Source organism: Myotis davidii, unplaced genomic scaffold (genome assembly GCF_000327345.1).
Source record: "Myotis davidii unplaced genomic scaffold, ASM32734v1 scaffold766, whole genome shotgun sequence".
In the NCBI taxonomy this organism is placed as follows: domain Eukaryota; kingdom Metazoa; phylum Chordata; class Mammalia; order Chiroptera; family Vespertilionidae; genus Myotis; species Myotis davidii.
In genome coordinates this window covers 113452-132581 of record NW_006296846.1, presented here as the reverse complement: position 1 = coordinate 132581, position 19130 = coordinate 113452, and the positions used below count along the sequence as shown (strand labels likewise).

Here is a 19130-nt window from a genome sequence, read left to right as displayed (position 1 = left end):
TTGCAACAGCATGGATGGAACTGGAGAGAATTTTGCTAAGCGAAATAATGCCAGTTAGAGAAAGATAAATATCACATAATCTCATTCATATGTGGGATATAATGATCAACAGAAATTGATGAAAAAAAATAGATCCAGAGACAAATGGCAGGGGAGGGGGAAGGGGGATTAGAGATCAACCAAAGGAATATATAATACTTTACAAATGTCAAATGTACAAGATTACAAGTTGTTTTTTTCTCTCAGAAGCTTTTACGCTTAGTCAGACCACTCTGAACTCTCTAAATGATCACTTAACCAAGTCAACCTGTTTATTCCTTTTGGTGGAACAAGTACAGGCACAAGCAATTTAAAAAAATCAAAAACTTATGTTAAAAATAAAAACCAATTTTAGATTTGAAACTCATTATGTTTCTTATCTCTCCAAAAATTTCTTACCTGATTAAGTTTTCCCTTCCACTAAGTTCACAGTATAGAAGACATCAAATAGAAGTGTAACTATTCTGTTCTAAACAGTGAAAACAGAACACAGAAGCATCAACCAAAGATTAGTTCTATCAAATTGCAATTCTATTTTAAGGTAGACCAGCACACATCTATATATTATGAATGTGATTTAAGGTAAGAAATATATTGTTAATTTCTTTTGAATTGAAATACCAGAAAATAATCCTATATAATAAAAGGGTAATATGCAAATTGACCCTAATGGTGGAATGACTGGGAATAACCGGTGGCTATGATGCACATTCACCACCAGGGGGCAGACACTCAACATAGAAGCTGCCCTCTGGTGGTCAGTGCACTCCCACAGGGGGAGCTCCACTTAGCCAGAAGTTGGGCTGATGCCTGCGAGTGCAGTGGTGGTGGTGGGAGCCTCTCCCACCTCCTCTGCGGCACTAAGGATGTCCGACTAACAGCTTAGGCCGGCCTAAGCTGGCAGGTGGACATCTCCCTAGAGGTCCCGGACTGCAAAAGGGCACAGGCCAGGCTGAGGGACCCCCCCCAAGTACACGAATTTTCGTGCACTGGGCCTCTAGTCTTTGGATAAAAATGCAGCACTGAAAGGTCAAAAAAGAAAAATATGTATTAAGAAACTTATTGTTTAGGCTAGCATTAGAGGCCTTGTCTTTCTCTTTAACTACACAGAAAAACATGTCCTTTAACATTTTATCTAAAATACCAGACATTTATTGAAACTATTTTATAGTTCATTTTCTTTTAAAAGTTCTGAGGTCAATTAGAAAGGATATTATGGACATCATTAAAACCTATTTTCTCTCTCTAGAAAAAGAACACCATATAAAAGTCATCTGGTCATTCAGAGTTTTGATTTACAAAACATAGAGTAGCCCTAGCTGGTTTGGCTCAGTGGTTAAAGCATCAGCCTGTGGACTGGAGGGTCCCAGGTTAGATTCTGGCCAAGAGCACATGCCTGGGTTGCAGGCTTGATCCCCAATAGGAGGTGTGCAGAAAACAGCCAATCAATGATTCTCTCTCATCATTGATGTTTTCATCTCTCTCTCTCCCTCTCCCTTCCTTTCTGAAATCAATAAAAATATGTTTTAAAAAATAAAATAAAAAAACAGAGTAAAACACAGACAAAATAAACCCATAACAATTCAGTGCAGAAACTTTGGCAGGACTCTCTTGGGAGAGGGATGCTCACGGAAGCCTCCTTGGTGCCTCTCTTCTCTCTGGAATGGCCTCAGGGTCTGCCTTGGTCAGAAGTATGATGTGGTTTTTAAAGTGACAGATGGCTTTCAAGCCTATGAAAAGCTGTATTCTTAAAGCACAGACATCCAAACTGACAGGTGGGCAAGCCTAGTAAAGGAAAAAATCACAAATTTAACAAGGAAGAAACATACATGAACTTTAATCTTCAAAAATCCGTCTATTTAGTTGATAAAGTCTCTTCTGCTCTACCCCCTTAAAAAAAAACTCCTCAAATTCCTGTTCTTATCAGAGCAAGGAGGTTATTCTATCTAAACTTATATAACCAACTATCTACTTCATATGTGCCTGTCAAAGAGCTACCCTTTCTGAATGAATTCAGAAAGTGGGTGTGCCCGAGGCCCCCACAGCAGTAGGGACTCCCCATAACTCTGGAAGTGCAGCCACCCAGGGAAATCCCACTAATAGCATGCTGGCTTGGGAGTATGCCCAAACAGAGCTCCTAGGCAAAATGAGATACTACAAAAAGGCATTCCACTGCACAGAGAGTAAATAAAATGGTTTCTTAGTAGATGGGTGTGTAGGATGAAAATGCTTATATGTTCAGATGGCCCCTGACTCTTGGGTCCTTAAGTGGGAACACTGCGTAGAATGCCTGACAGGTTGGGTGTGTCAGGTAAACTGGAGGAAATCTGGATCGGGAGCCAGGCGCCTGTCCCTATAAGGGAACATTAATTCAACTAGAATGGATGAGAAAGATAATGGAAGAACTCTTTCAGGGAGCTCACAAAACATTCATGTTATAGCAAGGTTCATCCATGTTAAGGCTGCCAGGCCCATGCCTCCTCCTGCATTCACACTGTTTGATTCCGAGGTCATCTTCCTTGTCCATTGTACAACATGCTTGGGGAAACACCTCCGTCTATGTTTTCATCCCTAAGGATAGTAAGGTGGCCCTGGCTAGTGCTGAAGAGCTGGAATCTGAGAGGAATGGGAAAAAAAGATATGTGCCCTTTGGGCCAAACTCTGAGGCTGTGAAATCTTTCTCAGACCTCGCAGTTACCAAAGCCTGAGTCAGCAAGTGGGCTAAATGAGTGCTCACTCAGGCGGCATCTGGGATTTCAGAATGTTGGAGGTTCAGGGAAGGGGGAGCATGAGGTGTGTACGCTCATGAGGACGGGTCTCAAATGCAGCTGCCCCAACCAGCTACCGGTCTCTCTTCTTTTCTCCCTTCCTCTCTTTTGGGTTCCTTCCCTCTGGTTTTATGAGATTGAGAAGACCTGAAGTTATTATTTATTTTCTTTATTTTCCCTTCTTTTTCTTGAGTTTTATTGACATATAATTCACATACTATTCACCCATTTAAAGCATATATACAATTCACCCATTTAAAGCATACAACTGAGTGGTTTTTAGTATAATAGTATTTAGCAAACAGATATGTGCAACCAACACCACAGTCAATTTTAGAACATTTTCATCATCTCAAAAAGAAACTATGTACCCTTTTGCTATTATCCCCCTCTCTCTCATCCATCCCAATCCTAAGCAACAACTAATCTACTCTTTGTCTCTATTAGTATGCCTATTCTGGACTTTCATATAAATGAAATCATGTAATTATGTGTGTGGTCTTTGGTAACTGGTTTCTTTCAGGATTCATCTATGTTATAGTGCTAAAAGGGTCATTTATGTTATAGCAAGTTTCATCCATGTTATGGCACTTCCATGTGTCAGTTTCCATGTGCTTATCCATATGTCAGTGCTTCATTGCTTTTTATGACCAAGTAATATTCCGTTATATGGCTATATCACATTTTGTTTACCCATTCATCAGCTGAGAAACATTTGGGTTGCTTCCACCTTTTAGTTATTATGAATAATGTTGCTATAGACATTTGTATATCATGTGTGGATATTTTGTGTAGATGTATTTTTTTTCATCTCTCTTGGGCATATACCTAGAAGTTGAATCACTGGGTCACAGGGTAACTCAATGTTTAACTGTTTGAGGAAATATCAGACTTATTCCAAGATGGCCACACCATGTTATATTCCCTCAAGCAATGTATGAGGGTTCCAATTTCTTAGCTTCCTCACCAACATTTGTTATTACCTGACATTTTTATTGTAGCTTTGATCCTACCTCAATCTATTATATACCCCTCACTCTACCATCACTACCTATGTAAGCCTATGTCTTTCTGAGTTTTTTCCTTTTTCCTTAAAGGCATGGTGTGGGGAAAAGAAAGGGGCAAAGAATCTGTCAGCTTTCAATTTTTACTAGGAAAATAACCTTTATTTTAAAAATAATCTATTTAAAAGCCCATGTGTATATCTTAACCACAGACAGAAAGACAAGGAAAAGATGTGATTCCGGCATCCCAAGAGGCTTAAGGTAGGCAGCAAGCCTGGTCAGCAACAAAAAAGCTACAGGTTGGGCCACAACAAAAAAAAAAGAGTTACTGAGAACTCAAATCACAACAGTGATAACAGGAGAGTGCCTCAGACACGTTAGCACTTCACAGTGCTGGCTTCTTAACATAACAATCGTTCCTGAGCACTTAGTTTTCCAAGAAAAGGTGTTCCAGATGCCTTTTATGATAGACATAAACTAACCTGTGAAATACAGGCCATCATGCTTTTGGGGTTTCCTGCAGCCTATATCTTCACAACAAACATCCATTCAAGCAGCTTATACATCAGAGGTGATATACCATACGATGAATATCATAAAAATGATCAGTATATTTTTGAGAACAGAAATTCAACATCAGAAAACATAGAATTTCATCATAGATGACCTATGTTTATTTTGTAGTCAAGAGCTTTGCACAGACTAAGCATACTAAAAATGAGGTTATTGATCTAATATATCTATTAAGTCCTAGATTTAGTCTACAGAAATACAAAAGATTGTTGAAGGCTTGTAAAATAACAAAAGAATTATAGGCATATCTGATAACAATATAAAGAAATTATTTTAATGTACTTTATTCAATTTTGTATTCTTGAATATACTAATTTCTAAACTGATGTGTTAATAGCTACATATAATTGCCACAAATATTTCTGTTAAAAAATAAAATTGTAGTATACTATAGTTGTGAAGTACTCTTCCTGAAGTTACACTATACATATTCTTTACCAAACTTTCAAAACTATGTACTAGACCTAAATTCTGAGTGAAATTTTTTCAAAATAATCTTACATATTGTCAACTAAACCATGAATCAAAAATTGCTTACTATTTTACATTCAAAGGTTCTAATTCAATAAACAAGATCTTAAGACCTTTACTGTTCACCTTGCTTACAACGAAGAGCGCATTTGCAAGTGTGTATTCGTTCCTTTTTTATCTACAATTGCACTGTCATAATAATGTAGTTCTAACCTTCAAGGTGGAGTCCACGTATGGGTCCTCCTCACGAGCTGCTGCCGCACTGCACCGCACTGTGAAACACTGCAGGTTGTTACTGAGGAAGAGGAAAAAGGCCACTGAGCAAAATGAAGGCCAAAAATGTGTCCATAGCTGGGAGTATTTTGGAGGTGAACAGAACTATGGCCAAGGGGGAAGAAGACACAAGTATCTGTAAAATGCTGATGAGGTAGACTGCTTATCAAGGAGAGTCCTCAAAATCCCTATAGAGTATTTTTTAAAACATAACTGGTCCTCACCTGGCTCCTATTGAATCATAATTTTAGGGGCTGAATCCAGACACGTGTGTCTCCACAGAATTCTACATTTGGCTCTGTTGTACACCCCTAGTTAAGAACCAGGGATCTAGGTCAAATAGTATCATTTGGCAGATAAATGATGTCACTAGGACCAGTCCAAGGTACAGAGAATTCAGTATCAAAGCCAAGATTAGAAGTCAAATTCTTGACTATTATCTATATTCCACTCATCTCAGGATGAAATTGAGCTTGGATTATGCTGGACAACACACTTAGATGATGCAAACACAAATCCAGTGGTAGAACAGAAAATCAGAGGCTATCTGATGGAATCTTTAAGTATTATCAATCCAGCAGCTTGTTTTAAAGATTAGGGCATGGGAGGTTCATGACTGGTCCAAGCCCTCCCTGGAGAATAGAGCGAAATTAGATCCCAGGTCTCCTCACTCCTCACGCGCCTCTATCTCCTTCCACAACCCCAGGCTGCTTCTGTGGAAACAACATAGGGACCCACCAGTCAGGTGCCTGGTGACTGACTGGTGGATAACTCAGCACTGCAATATTGACATTAAAAACAGTTAACTTAGAAATTGCTACAAAACCTATCTTGTAGTGAATTCATAGGAATGATTTTTAAAAAAACAAATTAAAAAGTGGGAGAAGTGAAAATGAACTCTGATCTGGCCGGCATGGCTCAGTGTTTGAGCATCGACCTATGAACCGGAGGTCACAGTTCAATTCCCAGTGAGGGTGCATGCCCGGGTTTGCAGGCTTAATCCCCAGTGTGGGGCATGCAGGAGACAGCTGATCAATGATTCTCTCTCATCATTGATATTTCTGCCTCTCCCTCTCCCTTCCTCTGAAATCAATAAAAATATATTTAAAAAAAGAAAATGAACTCTGTTAAAATAAAAAGGCAAAAGACTAAAGCAAATCTAACAATAATCTTGAAAGACTCTGCACAAGGTAGGGAAGGGGCATCAGTCAGGGCTCTCTCCATCTGTTTGTTGGGGCTCCACTTCAGCCTCAGCCCACTGCCATTTCTGTCTATTTCCACAAAGTTCTAAGACATGACCTCTAAAATCATGACAACAGCACTACCACTTAGAAATTTGGAGTAGAGAGCATTCTCAGGAATTAAAATGATTGAAAAGTACTTTGAGACAGTGAGGGACAAAACAGCACCTGCAGTGGGGCCAGAATGACCAAAGGTCTAATAAAAGTAGTGGATTACTGTTAGGGTCTAGAGGTAAAAAGTCTGGCTCCTCTGACTCCCCTCCACTTCAGCTGCTGGCTACTGTTGAAGCACAAAGGAGTACCGTAAAAAATTAAAGTGAACTGAAACGTGCTGCCTTGAAAGATGTCCAGGACATGCTGCTAATCATGCTGATCAGTGGATATATGATCCACTCCTGTGAAAAACAAATCATAGTAGTAGTATTTTTTTTTTAAGTCAGAGGAACATGTTGATGTGGTTGACTCTGAGAAGGAGGACTCATTTATGCATTGCTGTAAGGGTAACATTTTACATGATTTTATATTAAATAAAATCTTATTTTCTATTGCTTTTTTTTAGGGTATATAAACATACTGGTCTGCAAAAACACATGACTTACACTTAAGGGGGGGGGGCGGAGTTTAGAGGGTCCACTCAGTAAATTCTCTGTCCTGTAACATCTGTGCAATGAGATGGAGGAAAGATGGATACTCTTTGCATCAATATTTTGGGATACAAATTGATATTTTATTCCTTCTTTCTCCCTCTATTTTTCCCTTGGATTCTGAGATGCTATAGTTTCCTAGGTTTCTCCACATCCTTGAAGATTCTTCTCTTCCACCTCTTGCTTCCTAAACATGACCTTCACCAGACTTTTAGTTCAACTACTTTTCTCTACTACACACTCTAGGAGCTATGCTCACTACTTAAATTAATCAGCTTTTTTTTTTATCATAATAAAACATCTAAGTTTTCCTTTCTTCTCTAATCTTTAATCTTATGTGTCCAAAAGCATACTTAACATTTCCTCTTTATATTCCCTAAGCACCTCCAACTTAAATGTGTAAAACAAATTTCTCTTTTGCCCCACACTGCACCAGCCTCCATTGTTTCATAAAAGTAGGCTCGAAACTGATGGGGTTTTCAAGCGCCCTCCTTCCAGCTGTCCCATCCGAAACCAAGTCTTTTAATTCTCTTGCCAAAACCTCTCCCATCCATTCTTCTTTCTCACTGCTACTGCCCTGCCCAAATTCAGCCCTTTATTATCCTTACCTGAACCACTTCAATAGCTTATTTGTCTATGTTCAATCCAACCTCCATAATGGCCACTATTAATTTTCCTAAAACAATGCTCTGACCACATCACTTTCTTTGGTCGAAACCTTAAAAAAATCCTTAGTTTAATTTTCAAAGCCCTAAGTTACATCACTACACAACACTTTGGAAATTGAAAAGACTAACTACCTCCACAATGTTCACTTAAGAAACACACAATAGCATTTCTCCTTACACCAGACAGTGGGGGAAGAGGGGAGCACCCATACTGGGAGTGGGCATCAAATCCCCAGGTGGATCTTGTGCTGTTTGAAATATATTCTAGCACCTGCTGGAGATTCTGATACCACCACTCAGTTGAAAAAAAAAAAAAGAAAGAAAGAAAAAATCACTATCCTTTTAAAAAAATAATTTATTACAATAAATTATTGGTTGCTCCTGCAAAACTATAAAACGTACCCTTTGTTTATAGTCTTCCCTCCATAATGCCCTTCTCCTCCAATTTCCATCTGTCAAGTTCTAACTAGCTCTCAGGCCGCACTTCAAACACAAAAAAATTTCCCATACGACTTAGCCAAAGTAATTTCTCTCCTCCCAGTGCCTACCACTTTCATGAAGTCTTAAGACATTTTTCACAAATCTCCTAGTGTTTATGCCCTGTTTATGTATCTCTGGCCCCCTCTATTTTGTTGCTTTAGAAAGCAGATGGTGTACCTTATTCACAGTTGCTCGACCAGAAGGCCCAAATGTACGTGCCTTGCACATAATCTAAGCTTTAAAAAAAAAACAGGAAATAAAACCAAAAGCATCACTTACAGTTGAAATAAACGGAAATGAGGTCAAAGTCCTGCTCAGGACCCCAGTTTAGATGCCAGCAAACCAGGATAAGGCAACTCAAAAGACACCTGCCAACAATTAGCAACATGACCTTGACCAATCTCAAGCTCTGGACTAATTCCCTATCTGCACCAATGAAAGATACAATCAGATAGTGTTTCTGGCCCCTTCATAGTTCTAAATCATTATGGAATAATTCAACTCATACAGAAAAGATATATTAGCACTGAAAAAAAATTAGGAAAAGAAATCTAGAGATGCCCTGACTGGCCCCACTGCCTTTTCATTAGCATTCCTGACCTGCGGACTGAAAGGTCCCAGGTTTGATTCTGGTCAAGGGCATGTATCTTGGTTGCGGGCACATCCCCAGGAGGATGTGTGCAGGAGGCAGCTGATTGATGTTTCTCTCTCATTGATGTTTCTAACTCTCTATCCCTCTCCCTTCCTCCCTGTAAAAAATTAATAAAATATATTTTAAAAAAATCTTCCTCATGAAGAACCCCCTTCTTTCTTACAAAGATCCCCATCCAGTCTCAGAAAATTAAAAAAGGCAAAACCAGAACATTTACACTAAAAGGGCAGGTATGGGCCATCAAAAGGCAGATATATATATTAATTTTCAGAGCTATATATTGGTTCACTCGATTCTCATTTAGATTCTCATTCATCAAGAATTTACAGAAAAATAAGTGACTCAAAGGCCAGCAACTGTAACATACCTTGTGATGACATGCAAAAATTGTGGCGTGAGTACTGCCTGTTGAGACTTCTCGGGATATTGGTAAACTGACATTAATTCAACCGATTTGACCACCAGGTAGAGATAGCCCACATGAGGCAACGAGAAAAAACAAAAGAGACTCAGCAACTCCTTTTCCTGAGACAAATTTTTTCTCTCAGAAGTAAGAGAATCTGTATGAAAAAGAAAAAACAAACCAACAATAAAACCAGAAAACAAAGGGAAGCAATACTTTTACTTTTTTAGGCAAAAAAGTCTATTAGTAGATAACCAAAGAACTTCTTAGGGGAAGTTGCTCTTTATAGAAGAATGCCAGTAAGAAATTAAAAAGGAGTGATATAATTAGAGTATCACCATATTGTAACTCCTAATAAATGAACAGAGCTAGATAATAATCATTAATGGCTATTAATATTACAAAAAGAGACAACCAGATTCTATGTACCTTTCAACAGAACTCAACACTACTTGTGTTACATAATAATTATAATTATTATGATCAAGACTAAGTCTAGACTAGCACTGTCAACAGAAATGTAATGTGAACTGCATACGTAATTTAAAGTTTCCCAGAAATCACATTTACAAAAGTAAAAGCAGGCAAAATACAACATTAAATATGTCATATTAACCAATATAATCAAAACATCATGTCAACAAGCAATCAACAAAAATGTAATGAGGTATTTTATATTTTTTTATACTACATCTTCAAGATCTAGTGTGAATTTTATACTTACAGTATATTTCAATGTAGACTCATGACATTTCAAGTGCTCAATAACAACACGTGACTAATGGCTACCATAATGAAAAGTGTAGCTTTAGATAGAACTACCAAGCCTAGCCAATTGTGGCTTAGTGGTTGAGAATGGGCCCATGAACCAGATCATGGTTTGACTCCTAGTCAGGACACATGACCCGGTTGTGGGCTTTATCCCCAGTGGGAAGTGTGCAGGAGGCAGGCTGATCAGTATTTCTCTCTCATCGATACTTCTATCTCTCTATCCCTCTCCCTTCCTCTCTCTAAAATCAATAAAAATAAGAAAAGACAGAAGAACTACCAAATCACAGGGTAATATAGGAGATACAGGAAAATGTTTAATGACACTGTGGGGAGTTAATTAGCAGAATTCAGATTTTGGGAAATTCTACAGTTATCAGTGCAATTTCTTGCTAAACAAATTGCAAAGAAAAGAAAAAGAGGGAGGAAGAGACAGCCTCAGTGGATAGAGTATCTGCCCTCGGACTGAAGGATCCCGGGTGGATTTCGGTCAAAGGCATGTACCTCGGTTGCAGGCTCATTTCCCCACCTCCTTTTGGGCATGTGAGGGAAGCAACCAATCGAGGCAACCAAGTGATGTGTCTCTCTCATATCGATGTTTCTCTCTCTGTGTCTCTCCCCCTCCTTTCCACTCTCTAAAAATCAGTGGAAAAATATCCTCAGGCAAGACTTAACAACAAAAAGAGACTTTAAAGACAAATTTTAAAGACATAGCAACCAATTGTGATATATGAACCAAACAAATGAATCTGATCCAAACAAATGAATTAAAGAAAAAAATTTTAGACAATTAGGAAAATCTGAACACTGACTGGATATTTGATGATATCAATGAAATTTTTAAAATGTAAAATGGGCCTGGCTAGTGTGGTTCAGTAGTTGAGCTTCAATCCATGAACCAGGAGGTCACAGTTCGATTCTTGATCAGGGCACATATCCAAGTTGCAGGTTGGATCCTCAGTGGAGGGTGTGCAAGAGGCAGCCAATCATTTTGATTCTTTCTTATCATTGGTGTTTCTATCTCTTTCTACCTTCTCCTCTCCCTCTAAAAATCAATAAAAACATATTAAAAAATAAAAATGTAAAATGGTATTTTGGGTTTGTTTTAAAAAAGGAATCCTTTTCTTTTAAAAATACATGCTGAAATACTTATGGATGGAATAGTATAAACTCTAGAATTTGCATCAAAATAATCTGGCAGGGAGTAATCACGAGACACTACTGAAGCTGTGTGATGGGTTCATTATACTATTTTCTCTATATCTCTGTGCTTGAAATTTTTCATAATCAAAGTGTATTTTTTTAAAGTTAGTTCTGATTAATACTCTTCAAAGACACCCATTAATAACAGAAGTCCATTCTGCATTCTCCATAATTGGCCCAGAACAACCTGTCCATTTTTTTCTCCCTCCTTTCCTATACACATCTGTGCTCTAGTCAGACAGAATTGCTCGTTAATCTCCAAACACTTTTGTACCTTGTACATGTTGGTTCTCCATCTCCTAAAAGTTCTACTCACCCCTTAGGCCCCAGCTCAAATATGCACTACCCTTCCATTTGCCTATTAAACATTCATCACATACCTACTAAGTGCCACTGTTCTCGGTTCAGGGGATACAACAATGCACAAGACAAGGTAACTGCATTCATTCTAGTAATGGGGACCAGAGTAGAAACTAAACAAACTGGGTAGTATGTAGAGATACAATAGTTTAAATTGAGAGGTCAGGGAAGTCCTCTGTGGTTAGGTGACACTTGAGCTGTGAGACATGCAAGATCTGGGGAAAGTACAACCTCAGGACTTGAAGACTAAGTAATAAGCCTTATACAAGAAAGAGTGCACTTGGCCTATCTGAGGATGAAAGAAAGGCCATACGGATGAGAAGAGTAAGCAGGGTGAGAGGGACAAGATAAGCCCAGAATCAGGGTCATGTAGGAATTTTGGATTTTATCCCAAGTGCTATGGGAAGCCACTAGATAGAGTTTACCCTCTAACATGGCTATGGGCCCTATCTTGTCTCCAGCCTGGGCTCCCAACCCCCCTCTTCCTTGCTCAACTCACCATGGTCTTGCTTCTCTCAGTTCCTCAAACAAGATTTGCCCTCGTGACAATGCCTTTGCCGCTTCTTCTGCACCCTATCCCCAAACCAGCACCATTTCACTATTCAGATCTCTTTCTCAAGAAGCCTTCCCTGACCACCAGATAAGGTTAAAATTTTTTGTTATAGTCTTTCAAGGCAGGTTTTGTTTTGTTTTTCCCCTCAACGGAGAACTCATTTCAGCATGTAACTGTATCCTCTTTTTTGCAATTATCTACACTAATAAAAGAGAAACATGCAAATTGGTGTCACTCCACTACACCCACCAGCCAATCAGAGACTATGCAAATTAAACCAATAAAGATGGCGGTTAATTTGCATACGCAGGCACGGAGTGCAGACTGAAGGCTCCAGCTGGAGTGAAGACTGAAGACTGAAGACCAAAGGCCTGGGTCCCACGTGCCAGAGGAAAATCGGTGCCAGCAGCCAGGGGAAGGAAGGCCTATAGCGTGAATTTTCGTGCAATTGGCTTCTAGTTTGACTAATAATCATCTATCTCCCCCATAAGACCATAAGCTCCATGAGTGTAAATACTTTGCCTACTTTTGCTTATTATTAATTCCCTAGTATTCAGCACCATACCCAGCATAGTAAGTATTCAATAAATGTTTACTAAAACAAATAAAAAATAAATGAAGGTATAAAAACATTTAATCAGAACAATATTTATACCTTTCTCTAGGCAACATCTAAAGATATTAAACAGGTCAGGACTAAGTATAGAACCCAATGTTGATTCTCAATTTTGGCTGCCCATTACATTCCTGGGAAGCTTTTAAAAAATACTGGTACCCCAGTACCATAATAGACAGATTATGTCAGAATTTCCAGCATATACTAGTAGAGTTTGGGCATTACTATTTTTCTTTTTTTCTTAAATTTCAGAGAGGAAAGGAGAGGGAGAGAGACATAGAAACATTGATGAGAGAGAATCATTGATTGGCTGTCTCCTGCATGCCCCCCATTGGGGATTGAGCCCACAATCTGGGCAGGTTCCCTGACCAAGAATCGAACCCAGAATTGAACCATGACCTCCTGGTTCATAGGTTGACAATCAACCACTGAGCCACGCTGGTCAGGCTGGGCATCACTATTTTTAAAAGTACCCAAGTAAACCCAGTGTGCAGCATGACTGAAAAACACTGCTCTGAATGAACTTCCTTCAGTCCATCCCCACCTTTCTTACAGCTATCACAGAAGTCTGCCAAATACCCAGCTGGAACCCAGTAAACATCAACTATAGCAGGGTTTTTTGGGTCTAGTGACCATTTTTTTTTAAAGGGAAATGGCATTTGTCTGTCATGTCCTATCCATGGCTTCTCCTAGCAGACACAACTTCCCTTTCTAGTGCTCACAGAGATTTGCTAAGGAAATTGTCCAAAGCTACAGGAAGGCTCAGTAGAAGAACCTAACCTATTACACATGTTATTATTCCTCTAAGCAGCCTTTCACCTCACTGCATTGTATCACGGTCATACTTACCTGTTTGGTAAATGGGTAGCAGCTGAAGTGAATGCAACTTAATATCATCAGACAAGACATAGGATGAAATATCAGGAGCAAAACGTCTGTGAGTTTAAAAAGACAGACAGAGAGAGAGATCTAGTTTCCATGTACTTTAAACATAAAAACATATTAAATGCTGGTGAATAAAAAACTTCCTAATACCTATAGAGCAGATGCTGAACATGGAAATATTTTATTTTTTCATCATCTAATCCCGTTGACTCCAGGGTAACAGATACTCCAGACTGTTCACTATTTTGACCAAGAAGTTCCATGGGCTTCTGGCAGATCACAAAATCCTCTGACTCAAGTTGCAAAGTTTCATTACTGGTGCCTTAAAAAATAATATTGAAGAAGAGTTCAACAAGTCTAAATGCTACTTGAATGAAATGACATTTCACAACATCTCCCACCAATTAAATAGACAAGGAATAATGTTACTTATTTATACATACACACACTTCATGTATTAACAAGGCACTATGATTCTGAAGTCTTAGCACTTGCTCATTTGTTTCTCATAATAACTGGTCAAATACAACAGGATTCATTATAATCCCCATTTTATACATGAGGAAACTAAAACCCAGAAATGGTATTCCAAACCCAAGTTCATTCAACTAACAAATATAAGAACTGGGACTACAAACTTCTCATCGAACAGTTGCTCCATTATTTCTATTGACAAATATTACTGAAATGCATTGCATGCTACAGAATAAGATCACAAACCCAATCCCATGTTTTAGGAATAACTCAATCTATACACAATGTGGCTTGGCAATATATATATAATATATACCAGAGTGCTTCAGAGATTGCCAGAAGAGAGGTTTACGCTATACCTAGAACAAGAAAGCAAAGTCATCATTTACCTTCTGCCTGTGTCACTGGACTGTTGGGCTTATGTGGATGCTGATGAACACTGTCTCCATTTTTAGGGTTTGACTCCAGCTTTAGGATTAAGACTTCTAAGTCTGACATGACAGCCACATATCCAACACAGAAAGAAATCTCAACAGGAGTTATATTATGTATGTGTATAATTAAAGAACGTTCAAAGTCCAATACTGGGAATTCTTCATTGATGATCTGATACTTCAGACTAAATAAGACTAACTTATTTGTGCAACCAACAAGAAGGTCTCCTTTCACGGGACAACAGGAAATACACAAGGGGGTCTCAGAAAGCGGCATTTCAACAATAGACATCTGGTCTCTGAAGGTTTCTCGAAAAGGTGCCTCCACATTATGTCCAACCATTCGGATGCACACTCGAGAATTTTCAGTCCTCTTACTTCTCCAGTTCACATAAGCACGTAGAAATGTAGCTTGGTTTTTCTCTTCAATTGCTACCAAATAGTCTCCTGAGAAGGAAATAAGATTATATTTAGAATTTGTAATTAGAAACAACCACTAACCTTGCATCATGAAAAGGAACTGCTAATGAATTCCAATGTGAATGGTTGAATTAAAGATTGACCAGAACAAAACCCAAAGAAACAGAATCATAAGTACATTTTTAACTATAATTAGGCACTTAGGTTCTGAAATATAATCTCTCTCCATTTTAATGTCTTAAGATACCCATGAATTATGTAGCTTACATAGAAAGTTTACATTTTATTCCCTATATTAGCTCTAAGTGTTTACTGTAGCTCTTACTACAGCTCCAACAAAACTCCCCTGATATAAGACTTCAGTAGTATTGTGTGATGGTATAATTAGGTATAAACTAAAGAACTCTGAGGTTAGCAGAACTTATATTACAACCCCTACCCCACCCATAAAAGTCACATTTCATATCAACACTAAGAAATAGTATAATGTTGTACATATTAAATAAAATTTAAATCCAAGTTAATTTCTCCTTGTTGATTTTATTATATTTTTTTAAATTACAAAGTAATTTTGTAATTACTTTTCTTTTGAGAAGTTAAAATGGTAAAGAGATATAAAATAAAAACATAATGATCTCTCCCTTGCAGTCCAATGCGTGAGAAGCCAGTGTTAACACATACAGCCTGGCACCCTTCTACACATTCTCTCATATAAACATAGATCATGGAGTGGTATTTTGCCTCTTATTTTTTTAATAACCAAAATGGAATCACATTGAATATGTTTAACACTCTACAACTTTAAAAAATTACCAACAAATATTTGCCTCCAAGTTCATACATGGATATCTAACATTCTTTCTAATATATGTATAATAGCCTGTGTGTGTGTGTGTGTGTGTGTGTGTGTGCCATAATTTATTCAACAATTCCCCTATATATTCAAATATCCCCAGGGTTTTTTTTAACCACTATACTTCACGCTGCAATAATAAACCTATACCTGTGGTAGGCAGTTAGAGAGACATGAGCAGAGAAAGGACCATGGGCCAGGTGCAGAAGGTGACCAGGGCAGAAAGCCCCATGTGCCTAGCAAAAGGCAATGGTAGGGTGGGACCTCGCCCCCAGGGTGACCTTTTCTCCCCTAACATATGCTCGTCATGCAGTTTGGACCCCTTGAGCTTTCATCCCTAGAGATAACATGTAGGCCTCAGTTGTATTTCACCTTCAGGCCCAAAAGAGCCACAAAACCAGACCAGCGACCCCATGACTGCCCTCAGAACCAGCTGCATTGGATAATGAGCCCCTGCTCTGGCACTGACCAATCATCAGTGGAGACCACAAACCTGAAAGGAAGCACCTGGAAAGCTGCTAAATATTCTATTAATACCTTCCCTTGGACTAAAATCTCCACCTTTAAAACCCTTAGGACAGAGGACACAGTAAGCTCTCCCTTCTGGCAGTACGACCGCACCGCCCCCCCGAAACCAGGTGCATTACCATCACCTTCCTCACTCCCAAGTTACTAGGGCCCTTCCTTTGCCTCCATAACTCATTTCCTCAGCCCATTTCTTCAAATTACTTCTTCCACCTCTGTGATTTTATAAATAAACTAGAGGCCCAGTGTATGCGGATCCGGGCGGGCCTGTCGGGAGGGGGAGACTACCGGGAGGAAGAGGTGGCAGGAAGTTGGCCGGCAGGCCTGCCCTGATCAGGGCCCAATCAGGACTGGGCCAACCAGGGGGAGGGACCACGGGTGATTGGCTGGCGGGCCCTGCCCCCGATTGGGGTGGGGGGGCGGTGATTGAAGGCAGGGCCGGCCATGGGGAGAGGCTGTGGGCAGTGGGCCGGTTGGCCCTGCCCCTGATTGGTGTCAGGGGGACCAATCAGGCGCAGGGCCAGCTGGGGGGAGGGGCCCCAGGAGGTAGCCGCTGGCCTTGACTCTGATCAGAGTTGTGGGGGGGCTGATTGAGGGCAGGGCCAGCGGGGGAAGGGGCTGCGGGTGTTTAATTACCTGGCTCTGCACAACTGGAGTAGCTGGGGGGAGGGGCTGCAGGAGGTTGGCCAGCTGGCTCCAAACCCTATTGGGGTACTGGGTGTGATTGGGGATGGGGCTGGAGGGAGTGGCCTCAGGAAGTTGGCTGCCCTGCCCCACCCCCAATCAGGCCAGTTTGCTGGTTGCAGTGGGCAGCATAGCAACAGGTCGTTCTGGTCATTACAGCGTTCTGGTCACTGGCTTTTTATGAGGGGCTGCAGGAGGTTGGCCAGCTGGCTCCAAACCCTATTGGGGTACTGGGTGTGATTGGGGATGGGGCTGGAGGGAGTGGCCTCAGGAAGTTGGCTGCCCTGCCCCACCCCCAATCAGGCCAGTTTGCTGGTTGCAGTGGGCAGCATAGCAACAGGTCGTTCTGGTCATTACAGCGTTCTGGTCACTGGCTTTTTATACATATAGACTACAGGCCCATTGCAAGAAATTCGTGCATGGGGATGGGGGCCCTCTAAGCCCAGCTTGCACCCTCTCCAGGATCCCTCCCACAACCCAGAACTATTGGCTCCTAACTGGCTCTGCCTGCCTGCCTGATCCCCCAAACTGCTCTTCCCTGCCAGCCTGATTCCCCTAACTGCTCTCCCTTGCCAGCCTGATCCCCCTAACTGCTCTCCCCTTCTGGCCTGATCCCCCTAACTGCCTAACTGCCACCTTCTCCCTTCTGCCTTCTCACGCAGCGCTGGCCTTCTCTCTTCTCCCTTTACCCGCAGTGCTGCCTTCTCCCTTCTGCCTTCTCCTGCGGCCTCTGCAAAAGGGACCGTGGCACTGGACCGACCCCCACAGCCACTGCAGCTGCCGGCCCTCAGCCCTTGCAACCTCTGTGGCTTTTTTTGAAAGGATGTCTGGAAGAAAGTCAGCAGACATCCGGTCTAATTAGCATATTAATCTTTTATTAGTATAGACTAGAGGTCCAGTACATGAAATTCGTGCACAGGAAGGGTCCCTAGATCATATTCCCCGCCTCCCCACCTCCTCCTTCCCTTGCTCCCTCAGCGGTCCACTGTTGCTGCCGCTGGTCGCCTGCCATGTTCCGTACCGGCCCCTGGCGGTCAGCGCACATCACAGCGAGCACTCAAACTCCCAGTTTCCTGGTTGAACTCCTGAGGGGACACTTTGCATATTAGCCTTTTATATGATAGTATATAGAAGATGCTTTCTTATAGAGTCTTGGCTCTGAATTTTTTCCTCACCAGAACTCAAGTACCGAGGTTGCTAAACCCAGATCTAGTCTGACCCCATGGGTCCAACACCCAGTGCTATTCCTGCCACCTGCAACATACCTATATATTTATTTACTGGGGGTTTGTTTCAATGGTGTAGGTTCCAAAAAAAGAATGTTGGGCAAAAGGGCAGGTACATTTTAAATTTTAATAAATATTGCCAGATTACTATCACAATCACATAATACAAACTCATGTTGCCAACAGCACTGTTTGACATGCCTATTTCCCACACCCTCTCTAGCACTAACTCAATGTAATGAGGGAAACATGGGCTCTCATGGTTATTATATTTTCCAGACCACTTATAAAACTGGCCATCTTTTCCTTTATCAGCCATGTATAATTTCTCTTTTGCAAATTACCACTTTTTTACTGGGTTGTTTGATTTTTCTTATCAAGGAATAGCAGCTCTCTGGGTAAAAGTGACATTAATACTTCGTTGGTCATGAAGAGCAAATCAGTTTTAGTAATCTATTGCTTGATTTTTTGTTATCGCCATAACTAGCTAGTCTACACTAATAAAAGAGAAAAATGGTAATTGGCGTACAACACTACCCTTTTCATTGGATAATCAGGGGGATATGCAAATTAACTGCCAACTCAGATGGCAGTTAACTAACAACAAAGATGGCGGTTAATTTGCATATGTAGGCACAATGCAGGGAGGCGAAAGGGAAAGCAGGAAGAAGCCCCCTGCCACTGACAGTGATCAGAAACCCAGGGGAGAGCCCCCCAGCCATGATCGGAGAACAGGTGGCCCTGGGCCGCCTTTGCCCTGCCCCCCAGCCATGATTGGAGAATCAGGAGTTTTTGCTGCCCTGGCCAGTGATAGCAGGGAGTAGGGGTGGAGCCAGCGATGGGAGTTGGGCATGGTCGAAGCTGGCAGTCCCGGGAGCTAGGGGTCCCTTGCCTGGGTCTAAAGCGAAACCTA

General features: G+C 40.7%; 1 protein-coding gene across 3 annotated transcripts in view; it reads right to left on the bottom strand.

The window, feature by feature from the left end:
• Nucleotides 1-19130, bottom strand: part of HPS3 (Hermansky-Pudlak syndrome 3) — a 73038-nt gene that overhangs the window by 33640 nt on the left and 20268 nt on the right. For all 3 annotated transcript variants that reach the window (XM_015569708.1, XM_015569709.1, XM_006772579.2), the window contains exons 2-7: nucleotides 14465-14956; nucleotides 13752-13923; nucleotides 13566-13651; nucleotides 9181-9373; nucleotides 5069-5150; nucleotides 1670-1824 (exon numbers count right to left, since the gene is read on the bottom strand). In XM_015569708.1, coding sequence (XP_015425194.1) covers nucleotides 1670-1824; nucleotides 5069-5150; nucleotides 9181-9373; nucleotides 13566-13651; nucleotides 13752-13923; nucleotides 14465-14956 — 1180 coding nt within the window. The remainder of the gene's footprint in view (nucleotides 1-1669; nucleotides 1825-5068; nucleotides 5151-9180; nucleotides 9374-13565; nucleotides 13652-13751; nucleotides 13924-14464; nucleotides 14957-19130) is intronic.